Source organism: Ruditapes philippinarum, unplaced genomic scaffold (genome assembly GCF_026571515.1).
Source record: "Ruditapes philippinarum isolate M1 unplaced genomic scaffold, ASM2657151v2 ctg3479_1_1_1_1, whole genome shotgun sequence".
Lineage (NCBI taxonomy): Eukaryota > Metazoa > Mollusca > Bivalvia > Venerida > Veneridae > Ruditapes > Ruditapes philippinarum.
The window spans coordinates 52,440-68,406 of NW_026861450.1; the positions used below are offsets into that span (position 1 = coordinate 52,440).

General features: G+C 37.1%; 1 protein-coding gene across 1 annotated transcript in view; it reads right to left on the reverse strand.

The window, feature by feature from the left end:
* Window positions 1-15,967, reverse strand: part of LOC132715646 (E3 ubiquitin-protein ligase UBR4-like) — a gene marked incomplete at its 3' end in the record, with an annotated part of 90,391 nt that overhangs the window by 49,225 nt on the left and 25,199 nt on the right. The window contains exons 13-21 of the mRNA XM_060698684.1: window positions 14,776-14,963; window positions 12,920-13,088; window positions 12,564-12,649; window positions 10,984-11,224; window positions 9,976-10,099; window positions 6,376-6,478; window positions 4,908-5,052; window positions 3,749-3,951; window positions 3,097-3,279 (exon numbers count right to left, since the gene is read on the reverse strand). Of these exons, the coding sequence (XP_060554667.1) occupies window positions 3,097-3,279; window positions 3,749-3,951; window positions 4,908-5,052; window positions 6,376-6,478; window positions 9,976-10,099; window positions 10,984-11,224; window positions 12,564-12,649; window positions 12,920-13,088; window positions 14,776-14,963 (1,442 nt within the window). The remainder of the gene's footprint in view (window positions 1-3,096; window positions 3,280-3,748; window positions 3,952-4,907; window positions 5,053-6,375; window positions 6,479-9,975; window positions 10,100-10,983; window positions 11,225-12,563; window positions 12,650-12,919; window positions 13,089-14,775; window positions 14,964-15,967) is intronic.

Sequence of the window (15,967 nt, forward strand, 5' to 3'; positions counted from 1 at the left end):
GCAAAACATAATACACTCTCTTCTTGGAAGGGGGGCATAAAAATATCGAAAAGTTAGTGCAATGCATTCATCCCTTTAATGTTAACGCAAATTCCCCGTGAAATGGTGAGCTAGTAAATTAACACTGTTGCCCTTTGGTACCTTTTAAAGCTCCATGCCTCCAGATGAGCCAAATGTTTTTCAAGAAAATCAACTTTGAGAAAGATATACCTGTACTAAGAATTTTAAAAAAAGTAAGAATATTCACAATTCAAGTAATGACTTACATAAAATATGCAATTGATTACTGATTTTGCAGTATTATCACCATATTTCTACTGCATTACTACCACAGTGCGGACTATTTCTGAATATTTTGACCTTTATATGAAAATCTACTTGGACTGAAAGTGTTGTTTCTAATGTGTAAGCTACTTTCTTTGTTCACTTGACAAATAATTGTACTAATAAATGCATTTTCAAAATTTTCATGAAAATTAGCATGAATCTGGAGGTATGCTGCTTTTAAAAAAAAAAAGGAAACAAGAGGGCCATGATGGCCCTGAGGTCGCTCACCTGTATATAGCCCCCCCCCTCGGCCCAATTTTTACCCAAGGGCTTTTATTTGAACAGACTTGGTAGATACCCATAAGAAGATGTTTCATGCAAAACATCTAAGTTCTAGCTCATTGGGTTTTTTAAAAGAAGATTTTTAAGTTTTTACTATACACATATAGTTAAAAACAATGACACCCCTCGGGCAGGGCCAGTTTTGACCCCTGGGCTTTTATTTGAACAAACTTTGTAGATATTTACTTAAAGATGTTTTCATGCTTAACCCATTACTTCATTATACACGCCTTTTAACGCCTTTTTTCACCCCCCCCCCTTTTTTTGTTTGTCTCAAATGATGAAAAAAATGCCTTATTTAGGCCCAAAACACTTGTTTTTTGTTGAGAAATGTTGTTAAAAAAAGTGACCTCTTTTTCGGCGCGGCCCCCAACCAAAAGATACATCAGGGGGTTGCCAGAAGGGGGATGTGCCCCCTTCTGTTTGGGGGGTTTGAAGGGGGGCGGAGTCCCCCTCATCGCCAAGAAAAATATTGGACTTGTGAGAGGCTGTAAATGACCCCAGATTGATCATAAGGTAACGTGTAACCAACGCTGAAAAGCATTTGACTCTATCTCAATCCATTGAGAAGTTGCAGCACTTTGAAATCAATTTTGATGGAAAAAATCAACGCAAAATAGTGATTTTTGGCAATTTTGAGATGTCCCCTCGTTGCCATGGTAACAGAAAATTTAAGCCTGAGCATGTTGTTGCAAGGGCAATGGTCCAGTCAACATTTGTGCCAAGTTTGATTAGTGTTGAAGCAGTTTTTATAGTATTATAGCAATTTGAACTTGTAACGGGAGACTTTTCAATGAAAACAGCCATTTTTCACAAAATGCTCATGAAGCAATGGGTTAATATCTAAACTCTAGTTATTTGGGTTTTTTCAAAGAAGATTTTCAAGTTTTTGCTATGTATATAAGGAAAATCAATGACCCCCGGGGCGGAGCCAGTTTTGACCCCAGGGCTTTTATTTGAACATACTTGGTAGACACCCATTAGAACATGTCTCATGCTAAATATCTTAGCTCTAGCTCTTTGGGTTCTTTAAAAGAAGATTTTTTAAGTTTTTACTATATGCATATAAGGAAAATCAATGACCCCCTGGGGCGGGGCCAATTTTGACCCCAGGGCTTTTATTTGAACAAACTTGGTAGACATTCACTAGAAGATGTTTCATGCCAAATATCTAAGCTCTAGCTCTTACGGTTTCTTTAAAAGAAGATTTTTTAAGTTTTTACTATATGCATATAGGGAAAATCAATGACCCCCCCCTGGGGCCGGGCCAATTTTCACCCCAGGGCTTTTATTTGAAACTACCTTGGTAGACATTCACTAGAAGATGTTTCATGCCAAATATCTTAGCTCTAGCTCTTTGGGTTCTTTTAAAAGAAGATTTTTTAAGTTTTTACTATATGCATATAGGGAAAATCAATGACCCCTGGGGCGGGCCAATTTGGACCCCAGGGCTTTTATTTGAACAAACTTGGTAGACATTCACTAGAAGATGTTTTATGCCAAATATCTAAGCTCTAGCTCTTACGGTTCTTTAAAAGAAGATTTTTTAAGTTTTTACTATATGCATATAGGGAAAATCAATGACCCCCAGGGCGGGGCCAATTTTGACCCCAGGGCTTTGATTTGAACATACTTGGTAGACATTCACTAGAAGATGTTTCATGCCAAATATCTTAGCTCTAGCTCTTTGGGTTCTTTAACAGAAGATTTTTTAAGTTTTTACTATATGCATATAGGGAAAATCAATGACCCCCTGGGGCGGGGCCAATTTTGACCCCAGGGCTTTTATTTGAACAAACTTGGTAGACATTCACTAGAAGATGTTTCATGCCAAATATCTAAGCTCTAGCTCTTACAGTTCTTTAAAAGAAGATTTTTTAAGTTTTTACTATATGCATATAGGGAAAATCAATGACCCCCCGGGCGGGGCCAATTTTGACCCCAGGGCTTTTATTTGAACAAACTTGGTAGACACTCACTAGAAGATGTTTCATGCCAAATATCTAAGCTCTAGCTCTTACAGTTCTTTAAAAGAAGATTTTTTAAGTTTTTACTATATGCATATAGGGAAAATCAATGACCCCCCGGGCGGGGCCAATTTTGACCCCAGGGCTTTTATTTGAACAAACTTGGTAGACACTCATTAGAAGATGTTTCATGCCAAATATCTAAGCTCTAGCTCTTAGGGTTGTTTTAAAAGAAGATATTTAAAGATTTTTCTTTCGGTTGCCATGGCAACCAGAGTTCTGCATGGAATTAAATTCTTTGAACAATTTTTAAAGGTGACCACCAAAGGAACATTCCTGTGAAGTTTGGATGAAATTGGCTCAGTGGTTTATGAGGAGATGTCATTTAAAGCAAAAGTTTACGGACGGACGACGGACGGACGGACGCCGGACGAAAAGCGATCACAAAAGCTCACCCTGTCACTTTGTGACAGGTGAGCTAAAAAGGACAGAATTTCCTCGTGACAACATGAGACCTTACCTTTATCCAACCAATGTACACTTTATGCCCTAACCGTTGGGCCCATCTCAATGAATGTAAAACATATGCATTGGACATTTGAATAGTGTTACTTTCTAGAAGCCAGAGAAACTCCACTGATGGAGGTAGGCATGACAACAGGTTCCACATGATGTTAAAATGGTACTGTATCATACAAGATTCCTGGAAGAAAATAACAATGACAGTTGAGATATTAAAAGCAATAGATTTTTTTTTTTACAATTTAACAAAATTTTCTTACAATCCATTTACATTAGATTCAAGTCGGTTTGTTATTTTTAATGATATTTGTAAAAATAAGAATAAACTGCATTCCGTTGAGTCCTAAAATTATTACTTTTGTGTAAAAAGAGCTGATTTCAGTTTTATTTATACATGTAAAATGAAAAAGTAACACCAGACTGGTTTTTTAATCTATTTCAAGACTGTCACTCAGTGTATAAAAATGCTTCCAAACTGGTTTTGATCTATTCCTAAACTGTTACTTAAAATGTCCAAGTGTTTCACGACTGGTTTTGATTTAAATTCCCCACAGTTATGTATGGCAAATATTTTCAGACTGGCACTTAAAATATAAAAAAAATTTAAAATTCCAGACTGTGTCAGTTTTTCCATACAGACTGGTACCTACCAGTATAGTTAGTTTGTCCTTGACCTTATCTGCTCCAGTGCCTGCCAGAAACAATGACACACATGCATTATATAGGCGACCATAGTCCAGCTGATCTGATGTGGACAACAGGAAACTACATGCCAGTCCATCCACTTTTGGCGTCTGCTGGCTATTCACAATATTGGGACCAATCTGGTAGAATCTAGGCTTAAGCGCTCCGACTGAAAGTATTAAAACAATATAATATTTGATGATACAACAGTCGTGTGTAGCTTTGGGTACAAAAATCAATGAAGCAAATTGATGACAGAAAAAGACAATTAGCGTGACAGGTGCCTGATAGGATCTGATCGGTTAACATTACTAGCAGTTATTTGAAAGTGATAAATTTTTTCCTCGAGTTTGAAGATGCATGGACGCTGTTAATGTCATGATATGGCAACATTCTATCTTTACAGGTGTAGGGAAATCTAAAGTGTCCCTTTGTGCACTATTAAAAGCACAAACTACTGGTACTCCCCCCCCCCCCCCCCCCCCCCCCCCCCCCCCCTCAAACATTCTATAAGCTAGCTAGATAGCTTCCATAAGGAGGTCAAAACCCACAGCAGCAATGGAAGTTAAAATAAGGGATTACAGTCAATACACATCGTTGAATATGAAATTAAACTGAGTCCATAAAGAAAGCCCAAAACAACAAAATTGAAAATGTTGCAGAATTGGTTTGATTGCGCCTGTTCACGGACAGTACTGAAAAGTGCAAGCTACCCTTCACTCCACCTAGCACAGACTTAAGCAGAATTCCACATCTAACATGAACTATTTGTAATATTACATTTAAATCTGAGAGAGGTGCTAGGCAGGATTGTACTTGGCACTTATGCAAATTTAGAAGAAAACGTGAGAGATGCAGGTCTTTAATAGACTGGAATCATTTAAATATCTTTGGCAGAAATTCATACAAGGCACATATTAGGTAAGTTTCATAAAAAATTTAGCCCAGTGGTTTCAAAGCAGTTGCTGTTATATGGAATGTTTATCATATACGTACACACACACACACACATACATGACAATGTACAAAAAGCCACCACAAAAGCTCACCCACCCATCCACTCTCTGCAAAGTGAGTAAAAAAAGAAAACATCAAATAAGTAGCTAAAATATTTCTGACACTAACCATCAGTGACCTCCTGAGGTGTAAGGTACTTCCTAAAGTTGTCCTCAATTTCCGGTATCTGAAACCACATGCTATGCTTGGGCAGGTTCAAGTCCTGGTCAGCTCCCTGATTCAGTGTGTGCACAGTAAACAGGTTCCATTGTACCTGGGTAATGGTAGAAATTAGTCAATTATAAATGTGAAATAATGATTTAAAATTAATAATGCAGGGCCTTTTCACTAGTTTTGGGGAAGGCGCCCTAGCCCTTTTTGTGGGGAAAAAATGCGCGGTTTTCATACTTTTGGGGAAAATAATCATATTTTCCACTAGCAGTTTAACCATTATTACTATAAATAAAGACTTATTTAAATCACACATTTGGGGGAAATATCATAATATATTTGCATATTTTCCTCAAAACACACTTATTTCAGGAGCTTTCTGCCCAACATAAGTAATTATTAAAGGGATTTTTTTACAGATCAATTTATTGCCACTTTATATTTGCCCAGGAATACATTGACTCATCTTTCCTAATTATAGAAAATTTACGTAGGACATGTGAGGGTTCTTGATTTGATTCAGAGGGAACATTATTATTAGTTCCCACCGTATCACTATTACTGGAACTGTTGTGCTAGACTCGCTATTTCCCACACTTGGGCATGTTGTGCTACTCGGACACATGAACTTGCGAGTGGATACATGTATTGGATTCTCTTGGACTTACAGGAAGGTCAACAATTTGTCCAATTTTTCATAAACAATTACAAATGTCACTCAATCGTCTGGTTCTGTGACATTGTTTACATTTGTGACATCGTAAATCGGTCGCCGTATTGTCGTAAAAAAATCACGTGTGCAGCGGGGTGTTCCCCAATCTCCACACAGTGATCTCCCCTTAATTCTTCGGCGTAGATTACAATTCTGCCAAGGGAGGTAATCACTGTGAGGAGTTTGGGTTTTCCCATGTTGCTTTCAGCCTGAGGCTGTGAGTAAACATCAATTGTATTGAATCAAGGTATCCCTCTAGCGGGTAATTGAATAATTAGCTTTCAGTGGACAAAAACAATGATCTTTTTTTATGCAAGAAAGTTTGTTTACAAGTTTTTTTCTTTGATCTGAAAGGGAAAATCTTCCCAAGTAGGGGAATTTTAGACTGTTTTTTGGGGAAAAAAGGTAGTATGTTGGCTTGGGGAAGTAGCCGAATACCGGCTACAGCAAAGAAGGGTAAAAAGGCCCTGTAATGTGTAGCAAAATGAGCTAAAAAATAAAAAGTCTTAATACACTTTAAAGTGAAATTGATTTAAGAATCTAATTATCAATTCTCAACTATGTGCAAATGTCTTTAAAATCTTTTGCATATTCATCAGTGCTCATGTTGACCTATATATAAGACTTTCAAATTTCATGTGTTGAAATTGAAATCTATTACTTATTCAACTTGATACTGGAAAAGAATGAGTATAATGTTACTTTCATACTTACTTGTTCTAACAGTTCTGCAGGCGGGTCGTAGAAGTTGTGAAGGAGATAATCAAATATCAGCATGAGGCGGCTCAATGACACGGGCACAGTATCATGTAGGACCCTAAATTAACAGAAAAAAATCACAGTTACAGTCCAGGACAAACAAACATATTCACTTAACACAACCACTTAACCTGAATTTCAAAAATGAGCCGCGTCACAATAAACACTGAAGTTGCTCACCTGTATATAGGCCCACAGAGCGAGGCCAGTTTAAACCCCAGGGCTTTTATTTGAACAAAATTGGTAGACACCCATTAGAAGATGTTTCATGCTAAACATCTAAGGTCTTGCTTGTTGAGTTTTTAAAAAAAGATTTTTTAAGTTTTTACTATACACATATAGTTAAAAGCAATGACATCCCTAGGGCAGGCCAGTTTTGACCCCAGGGCTTTTATTTGAACAAACTTTGAAGACACTCACTAGAAGGTGTTTCATGCTTAATATCTAAACTCTAGCTATTTGTTTTTATTCAAAGAAGACTTTTAAGTTTTTGCTATACACATATAAGGAAAATTAATGTCCCCCGGGGCAGGGCCAATTTTGACCCTAGGGCTTTTATTTGAACAAACTTTGAAGACACTAACTGGAAGATGTTTCATGCTTAATATCTAAACTCAAGCTATTTGGGTTTTTTCAAAGAAGATTTTTTTAACAAGAGGGCCATGATGGCCCTGAGGTCGCTCACCTGTATAAAGGCCCCCAACCCCCACCCCCACCCAAACGTTGCAGGGCCAATTTAACCCAAGGGCTTTTATTTGCACAAACTTGGTAGACACCCATAAGAAGATGTTTCATGCTAAACATCTAAGCTCTAGCTCATTGGGCTTTTTAAAAGAAGATTTTTTTTAAGTTTTTACTATACACATATAGTTAAAAACAATGACACCCCTGGGGCCGGGCCAGTTTTGACCCCAGGGCTTTTATTTGAACAAACTTTGTAGACACTTACTAGAAGATGTTTCATGCTTAATATCTAAACTCTAGCTATTTGGGTTTTTTCAAAGAAGATTTAAAGTTTTTGCTAAACACATATAAAGAAAATCAATGACCCCTGGGGCGGGGCCAATTTTGACCCAAGGTCTTTTATTTGAACAAACTTTGTAGACACTCACTAAAAGATGTTTCATGCTTAATATCTTAACTCTAGCTATTTGGGTTTTTTCAAAGAAGATTTTTAAGTTTTTGCTATACACATATAAGGAAAATCAATGACCCCCGGGGCAGTGACAATTTTGACCCCAGGGCTTTTATTTGAACAAACTTGGTAGACACCTATTAGAACATGTTTGATGCTCAATATCTTAGCCATAGCTCTTTGAGTTCTTTAAAAGAAGATTTTTTTAGGTTTTTACTATATGCATATAGGGAAAATCAATGACCCCCCGGGGCGGGGCCAATTATGACCCCAGGGCTTTTATTTGAACAAACTTGGTAGACACCCATTAGAACATGTTTCATGCTAAATATCTTAGCTCTAGCTCTTTGGGTTCTTTAAAAGAAGATTTTTTAAGTTTTTACTATATGCATATAGGGAAATCAATGACCCCCTGGGGCCGGGCCAATTTTGACCCCAGGGCTTTTATTTGAACAAACTTGGTAGACACTCACTAGAAGATGTTTCATGCCAAATATCTAAGCTCTAGCTCTTTGAGTTCTTTAAAAGAAGATTTTTTAAGTTTTTACTATATGCATATAGGGAAAATCAATGACCCCCCGGGGCGGGGCCAATTTTGACCCCAGGGCTTTTATTTGAACAAACTTGGTAGACACCCATTAGAACATGTTTCATGCTAAATATCTTAGCTCTAGCTTTTTGGGTTCTTTAAAAGAAGATTTTTTAAGTTTTTACTATATGCATATAGGGAAAATCAATGACCCCCCGGGGCGGGGCCAATTTTGACCCCAGGGCTTTTATTTGAACAAACTTGGTAGACACTCACTAGAAGATGTTTCATGCCAAATATCTAAGCTCTAGCTCTTATGGTTTTTTAAAAGAAGATATTTAAAGTTTTTTCTATCGGTTGCCATGGCAACAAGAGTTCTGCATGGAATTAAATTCTTTGAACAATTTTTAAAGGTGACCACCAAAGGAACATTCCTGTGAAGTTTGGATGAAATTGGCTTAGTGGTTTATGAGGAGATGTCATTTAAAGTAAAAGTTTACGGACGGACGACGGACGGACGGACGGACGGACGCCGGACGAAAAGCGATCACAAAAGCTCACCCTGTCACTTTGTGACAGGTGAGCTAAAAAGCTTTTGCAATACACATATAAGGAAAATCAATGACCCCCGAGACAGGGCCAATTTTAACCCCAGGGCTCTTATTTGAACAAATTTGGTAGACACCCATTAGAACATCTTTCATGCTAAGTATCTTAGCTCTAGCTCTTTGGGTTCTCTAAAAGAAGTTTTTTTAAGTTTTTACAATATGCATATAGGGAAAATCAATGACCCCCTGGGGCGGGGCCAATTTTGACCCCAGGGCTTTTATTTGAACAAACTTGATAGACACTCACTAGAAGATGTTTCATGCCAAATATCTAAACTCTAGCTATTTGGGTTTTTTAAAAGAAGATATTTTAAGTTTTTTCTATCGGTTGCCATGGCAACAAGAGTTCTGCATGGAATTAAATTCTTTGAACATTTTTTAAAGGTGACCACCAAAGGAACATTCCTGTGAAGTTTGGATGAAATTGGCTCAGCGGTTTATGAGGAGATGTCATTTAAAGTAAAAGTTTACGGACGACGGACGGACGACGGGCGAAAAGCGATCACAAAAGCTCACCCTGTCACTTTGTGACAGGTGAGCTAAAAACCAACGTAATGCGTTTGCGACCAGCATGGATCCAGACCAGCCTGCGCATCCACGCAGTCTGATCAGGATCCATGCTGTTCGCTTACAAACCCTATTACAAGTAGAGAAACTGATAGCGAACAGCATGGATCCCGATCAGACTGCGCAGATGCCCAGGCTGGTCTGGATCCATGCTGGTCGCAAACACATTCGTTGGTTTTGTCGTGAGGCGGCTCAAATTAATAATGAATCATAATCTTTGCAATTAATCCACCTAAGAGGTTTCATGGATGACTAACCAGTAACTACCAATTTCTCTGCAAGTGACTGGCTACTTATCCTGCATGATCAGTAGTGTGAGACAAATGACCATTAAACTCATCATCTTATATCAATTGTCATGAAGAATGCCATGAAGAATTCACAATGCCAGTTTTGTTGCTTTGGTTTGGTTTTACGGCACATCAACAAAGTTTTGGTCATAAGGGGCCTAAACAGTGAAGATTGAGCAACCTCAGGTGTTGCAAACTAAAAGCAACACCAGGGGTCAAAACCATCTCATCTGCTGGAGCTAAGAGATACATAGATTCCAATAATTTCAACCCATTTAGTAGCCTCTTACGATCATGCAGGGTTAAACAATGGTTGCGATTCTGATGCCTCAACCCATAAAGGCAACCTCTCAGCCAAAAGAGGAACCACGCCAGAGGATCTTACCAGGGACCCCTGGATTAAACAGAAAATAAAGATATACTTACTTCTTATCCATGGCTTCCACCTGTATAATATTCTGTGCTAGTAGTAATAGAAGCTGTTTTTTCTGCATTAAGTGAAGACTGTGAAACAGAAACAACAACAACTGCATGTGCTCCACATTCACATCTGTAAATACATGGCAAAACTGTTTTATCATCATCATCATAATCATTATCATCATAAATTATCATCATCATCATTATCATTAATCATCATCATTACAAATAATCATCATCATCATCATCATTAATTATCATCATAATTATTATTAATCACCATCATCATCATTATTGTCATCATTATCATAACCATCATCATAAATCATCATTAAAATTATCATTATCACCATCATCATTGATCATTATCAAAATCATCATCATTAAGCAGCAAAAATCTAAGCTGATTTACATTTTCTTAAGCATGTTTTGCTTGTTTGTTTGTTTGGGTTTTACGTCACATCGACACAGTATAGGCCATATCGCGACGTTCCAGCTGTACTGGTGGAGGAAGACCTCAGGTGCCCTTCCGTGCATTATTTCAGGCACGAACGGGCACCTGAGTAGAACCACCTACGTTCCGTTAGCTAGCTGGATAGCTTCCTCACATGAAAAAATCCAAAGTTCCTGTCGGGATTCGAACCCACAGCGGTGAGGGGCAAGTGGTTTGAAGTCAACGACCTTAACCACTCAGCCACGGACGCCCATGTGTTGCTTGTATACATAATAGGTTCCAAATAAAACATTACTAAAGTAATATGACAACTTTCAAGCTTACCTGTAGACTATCAAGGTAAATTTGCGTACATTTATTCCGGTCTCTTAGCCGGAACAGTACGATGGCAAGTATTTCATAAGATTTAAACCCAAAGCAGTGAAATGACAAGTTTTATAAAGTCAGTCACCAAGGCAATTCATAATGTTGGAAATACGCCAACTTATAAAATTTATGATAAAATAAATAAAATATGTAAAAGCAATTCAATTAATATAATTAAAACATCATAAAGTTACCATCATTTGGGTCTGTTTTGTTGCCAGACGAGAGCACATTGTTGGTCAGGGTGTTCATAAATCTCGTCCATATGGTTATAATATTAGTCTCAGTCTGACTGACAAGTTGTTTCGCCTCTCGCTCCCTCTGCTGTCGGAGAAGAATGACTTCCGCTAGAACGGCAAGTGTTCTCGGGTACACAGTCAGTGGCCATGAGTCGCCCTCACTCGTGTTCACACCAAGATTTATCAAAAGGGTGTCCTACAAAAAATTTGAGAGTAAATTTTTTTCAAAGAATCATTGGATAAAATTCAAGAGAAAATGTTTCTCAGAATATTAGAACAAAAAATTATTTCATTATCATGACAGTTCAGATACTAATTAATCAAAATAAGCAGTTTGTTACACCCAAGAACCTTGAGGGAATGTAATTGCATGTTACACATAAGACCCATGAGGGAATGATATTTGTATGTTACATCAAAGAACCTTGAGGGAATGATATTTGTATGTTACACCAAAGAACCTTGAGGGAATGTAATTGCATGTTACACCTAAGAACCTTGAGGGAATGATATTTGCATATTACACCTAAGAACCTTGAGGGAATGATATTTGCATGTTACACCTAAGAACTTTGAGGAAATGATATTTGTATGTTACACCAAAGAACCTTGAGGGAATGATATTTGTATGTTACACCAAAGAAACTTGAGAGAATGATATTTGCATATTACACCTAAGAACCTTGAGGAAATGATATTTGTATGCTACACCAAAGAACCTTGAGGGAATGATATTTGTATGTTACACCAAAGAACCTTGAGAGAATGATATTTGCATATTACACCTAAGAACCTTGAGGGAATGATATTTGTATGTTACACCAAAGAACCTTGAGGGAATGATATTTGTATGTTACAACAAAGAACATTGAGGGAATGATATTTGTATGTTACACCACAGAACCTTGAGGGAATGATATTTGTATGTTACACCAAAGAACCTTGAGGGAATGATATTTGCATGTTACACCAAAGAACCTTGAGAGAATGATATTTGCATGTTACACCAAAGAACATTGAGAGAATGATATTTGCATATTACACCTAAGAACCTTGAGGAAATGATATTTGATTTCCTTATAAGAGGCTGCAAATGCGTTAAATCATATAAGGACATTCACAATAAGACAATATGGTAATCAAGTTTTTTTTTTAAATATAAAATTTATACAAAAATTAGAATTATCAATTTATCAATTATCTGGAAAAAAAATTAAAAAAAATTGCCTCTTCAAAAAAAACCAAAATGAGGGAAAATACACATGTCACATAATACAAGTTAGGATGTGAAATAAGTTTAAAAAGAAATGAACCGCGCCATGATAAAACCAATAAGTGCGTTTGCGACCAGCATGGCTCCAGACCAGCCTGAGCAGGATCCATGCTGTTAGCTTACCAACCCTATTACAAGTACAGAAACTGATAGCAAACAGCATGGATCCTGATCAGATGGTGCGGATGCGCAGGCTGGTCTGGATCCATGCTGGTAGCAAACGCACTTTGTTGGTTTTGTCATGGCGCGGCTCATTTAATACCTGTAGAGAATCACTTATACATCCTTTAGCTACTAGATTGTGATTGAACCTGGATAATGCCACGGATAACTTGTCAAATGTCTTGTCTGAAAAATATAAGAGAAAAAAATCCATATATCCTGATCTGTGTCATTAAAGATTTTGTGTATTGTGTTTTAAAAAGGTCTAGGTATGTAGACTTAACAGAGATTTCTTGTAATTTTTTTTCTTTCTAAATGCATACTGGGATCCTTCATATTTACCGGACACTGGTCTGGTGACTGATCCGATGACTTAAATCATGATTTCAATAGTGCTAAATGACTCAAATACACTTTGAACTCTAAGCGGGCTAAGATTGCACACAAAAATCATACCAGAACTGATCCTAGTTGATTCTTTATCCATGTCTTTGATGACAATAGCAAGATTGGCCATGTGTTCTTCAGTGAGAGAATCACGGAGGAATTTTTGAAGCACTTCATCACCAGTGCTGATAAAGTATGTGTTAAGGAACTGAAGTACCCCGGATGCCAGGCTTATATACTGAAATAGAGGAAACATTTTATTACATTTATTTAGATTAATAATATCTGCTATATGTCACAGTTTCGGATCGGAGTATCCATCCTGAGGGTTCCCCCCCCCCCATTGGGCATTAAGGAGGCTTGCTGAGGGACAGATATCAGATATTTCAATCTGAACCGCAAACAAATGCTTATGTCAGATATTCTTTATTGCATATTCTGCCATATTCTTTCATATTTAAAATGGTTTACCTCAATAAGATATTTGTTCATGGAAATTAATGTCATTTCATACATAACTATTTTCTTACAATGGCGTATGAATTAACAACTTAAATAACAATGGCGAAATGACGTCATCCTAAGCACATTGTCCCCTTCTTAAATGAACTGAAATAACGTCATTTTAACGTAATTCATTCATTAAATACGCTAAAATGACGATGTTGTATTGCATGTGACTCATCTGGCACCTCTCATGCCAGATGAAATTTCCGCTTGTGTAAAACTAACAGAAACGCCATCTGCAATGCAAGGATAATAATATGTCATATGTACGGTTCAGATAGGATTATATTCATCACCACTGTATCCGCCCCATTGGGTGGTAACAAGGTTTAGCAGGTATTTTTATCATATTTTAAATTCTTTTCCTAATAAAACAATTTTCATGGAAATTAATGTCATTTCTCACATGTTACTATTTTCTTACAATAGCACATGAATTTATAAGGTGAAATGATGACATCCAAAGCATGCATTTTCATTCTTAAACATGCTGATATGACATCATTTTAAAAGGACTCCACTGTGGTTTTTCCACATGATGGGACTGAAAATATTTTTTTCAGATAAATGTACCATTTGGTGTATGTTTAGACCACTAATCTTTGTGCAAAATTTCAGATCATTTGGGCACTTTGTTTTTCTAGAATAATTACTAATGATAGGAGTTTATCTCCTGTGTTATTAAATCATAAGAACCTATTTCTTCATACATTTTGCAATATCTTATCTAGACTGATAGATTAATCATTTGGCTTCATTTAGGATTCTTTTCGTTGGTAAAAAAACACCATTTTGCATAAAATATTTTTGAAAATCTCTCCTTAAGCTGAATTCAGTTTGAAAATTCAAGGGAAACCACCCACCCCTTTTATACCTAGGTTGGGTCTTTTGGCGACTAACCTTTGCCACCAGTACAGAGCCAGGCTAGCCTACACATCCATACAGTCTGCACCAAGTTCTTATACTGTTGTCTGAAGTTCATCTTATCTCAAAAAATGATAAATTGATTGACAATTCAAAAATTGATTTGTTCATTTATGTTTGTTTGTTTGGCTTTAACACTGATTTTTACACTAATTTTAGCACACGTTTTCGTCTTATCTTGATGGTCGGTTGATCAGTCTAAGTATCCAGTTTTCATGGAACTCTATCCACTAATTACTATTCTCACCTGATTTCTGAATCAGCTGTGAGAGACAAATGCTCATTAGACTCAATGCCCCAGATCAACTGTTACACAAAATTTTGCCACGCCCAACAAACGAACTAACCACACATGGATTACAATCCAGACATGAAGGAATCCCAGGTCCCTGTTGCTATTAATAGCATGTGGAAAGTCTACTGTAGGTGTAGGGATATATAAAAGTATGACAACTACTTTGCTATTGATAAAAAAATCTATGAGAGTTACTTACCCCATCTGGTTCTCTTTTATCAGGAATAAGTGTGTTCCCATCCCCTGCGCTAATTTTCCTCGATCTTTTTCCTCCACTTTCACCCTCAAACTTCTGAGGGAGGGATTGAGGTGGTTCAGCCTCTTTTGGCGATGAGGGGGACATTATTTCCTCCATCCACTGTCCTAAGATAGGCTCGTAATCGTCATCTGTAATACGGCAAGGAATCAATATAGTATTACCCTTATTTCTAACAAATCTTCATTTATAAAGCAGGTTGTGTGTCTGGCAAAACACTGGACAAATAAAGCCAAATTTTACTTCTCAGTTTGTTACTTATTCTATCTTAATGAAGCCCATCCAAGTTTAACAATTAAGGAAAGAATAACTCTTGGCCTGCCGAATTTCTAAAATGTACTTGTCCAGGCATCAAGTTTATAGAACTACAAAGATATGCAGGCTGGTGGCAAAGGCTAAAGTGTTAAGCTGCATGTATGCTGTAGAAAACAAGATTGCATTTGAGAAAAATGCTATGCCACCGCATGGTTCAAATTTCATAGCTGTGCATCAAAGGACAAGAAAGTAGGTCACATCATCAAAATCTAGATCAAAGTTCGATTTTACAACTAAAACTGTGCACATGGTCAAAATTTCATTGCTGTACACCAAAGGACAAGAAAGTAGGTCACTGTCTCCTTGGGCAAGGCATAATTTTGACCCAAGGGTTTAATAACAATCTTGATACAGGTCCACCAAACAACATTTCAAGTCAAATATCTAAGCTATAGCTTTCTCCCATTCATCAAACATTTGTTTTATTTTCTGTTTTTAATATGTGTACATAATAGAGGTGTAACGATTCATCGATGCATCGCGATCTGTCTTGTCCCCGATGTATGCATCGTAATGAAATTACAAATTCCAATATATTGCCATGCAATACATATTTCACCTCCCGATGTATCGATACAGCGGGAAGGTATCGCAATACACTAACAATATCTTCCAGGAATATAAGGACAAACGTTTTTTTTGAAAGACTGAAGAAAGAAAAATAGCTCGGATGAAAACAATAAACAAGCGCGACTATTATCATACCATCGTTGTCATCTCGTTTCCCCATGTCCGCAATCATTTAACGGTTACTGACCAAGTTTTATCAATTCCATGTAAATGGGCTGGTGTTCTTTGAACGTGTTTATAATAAAAACAT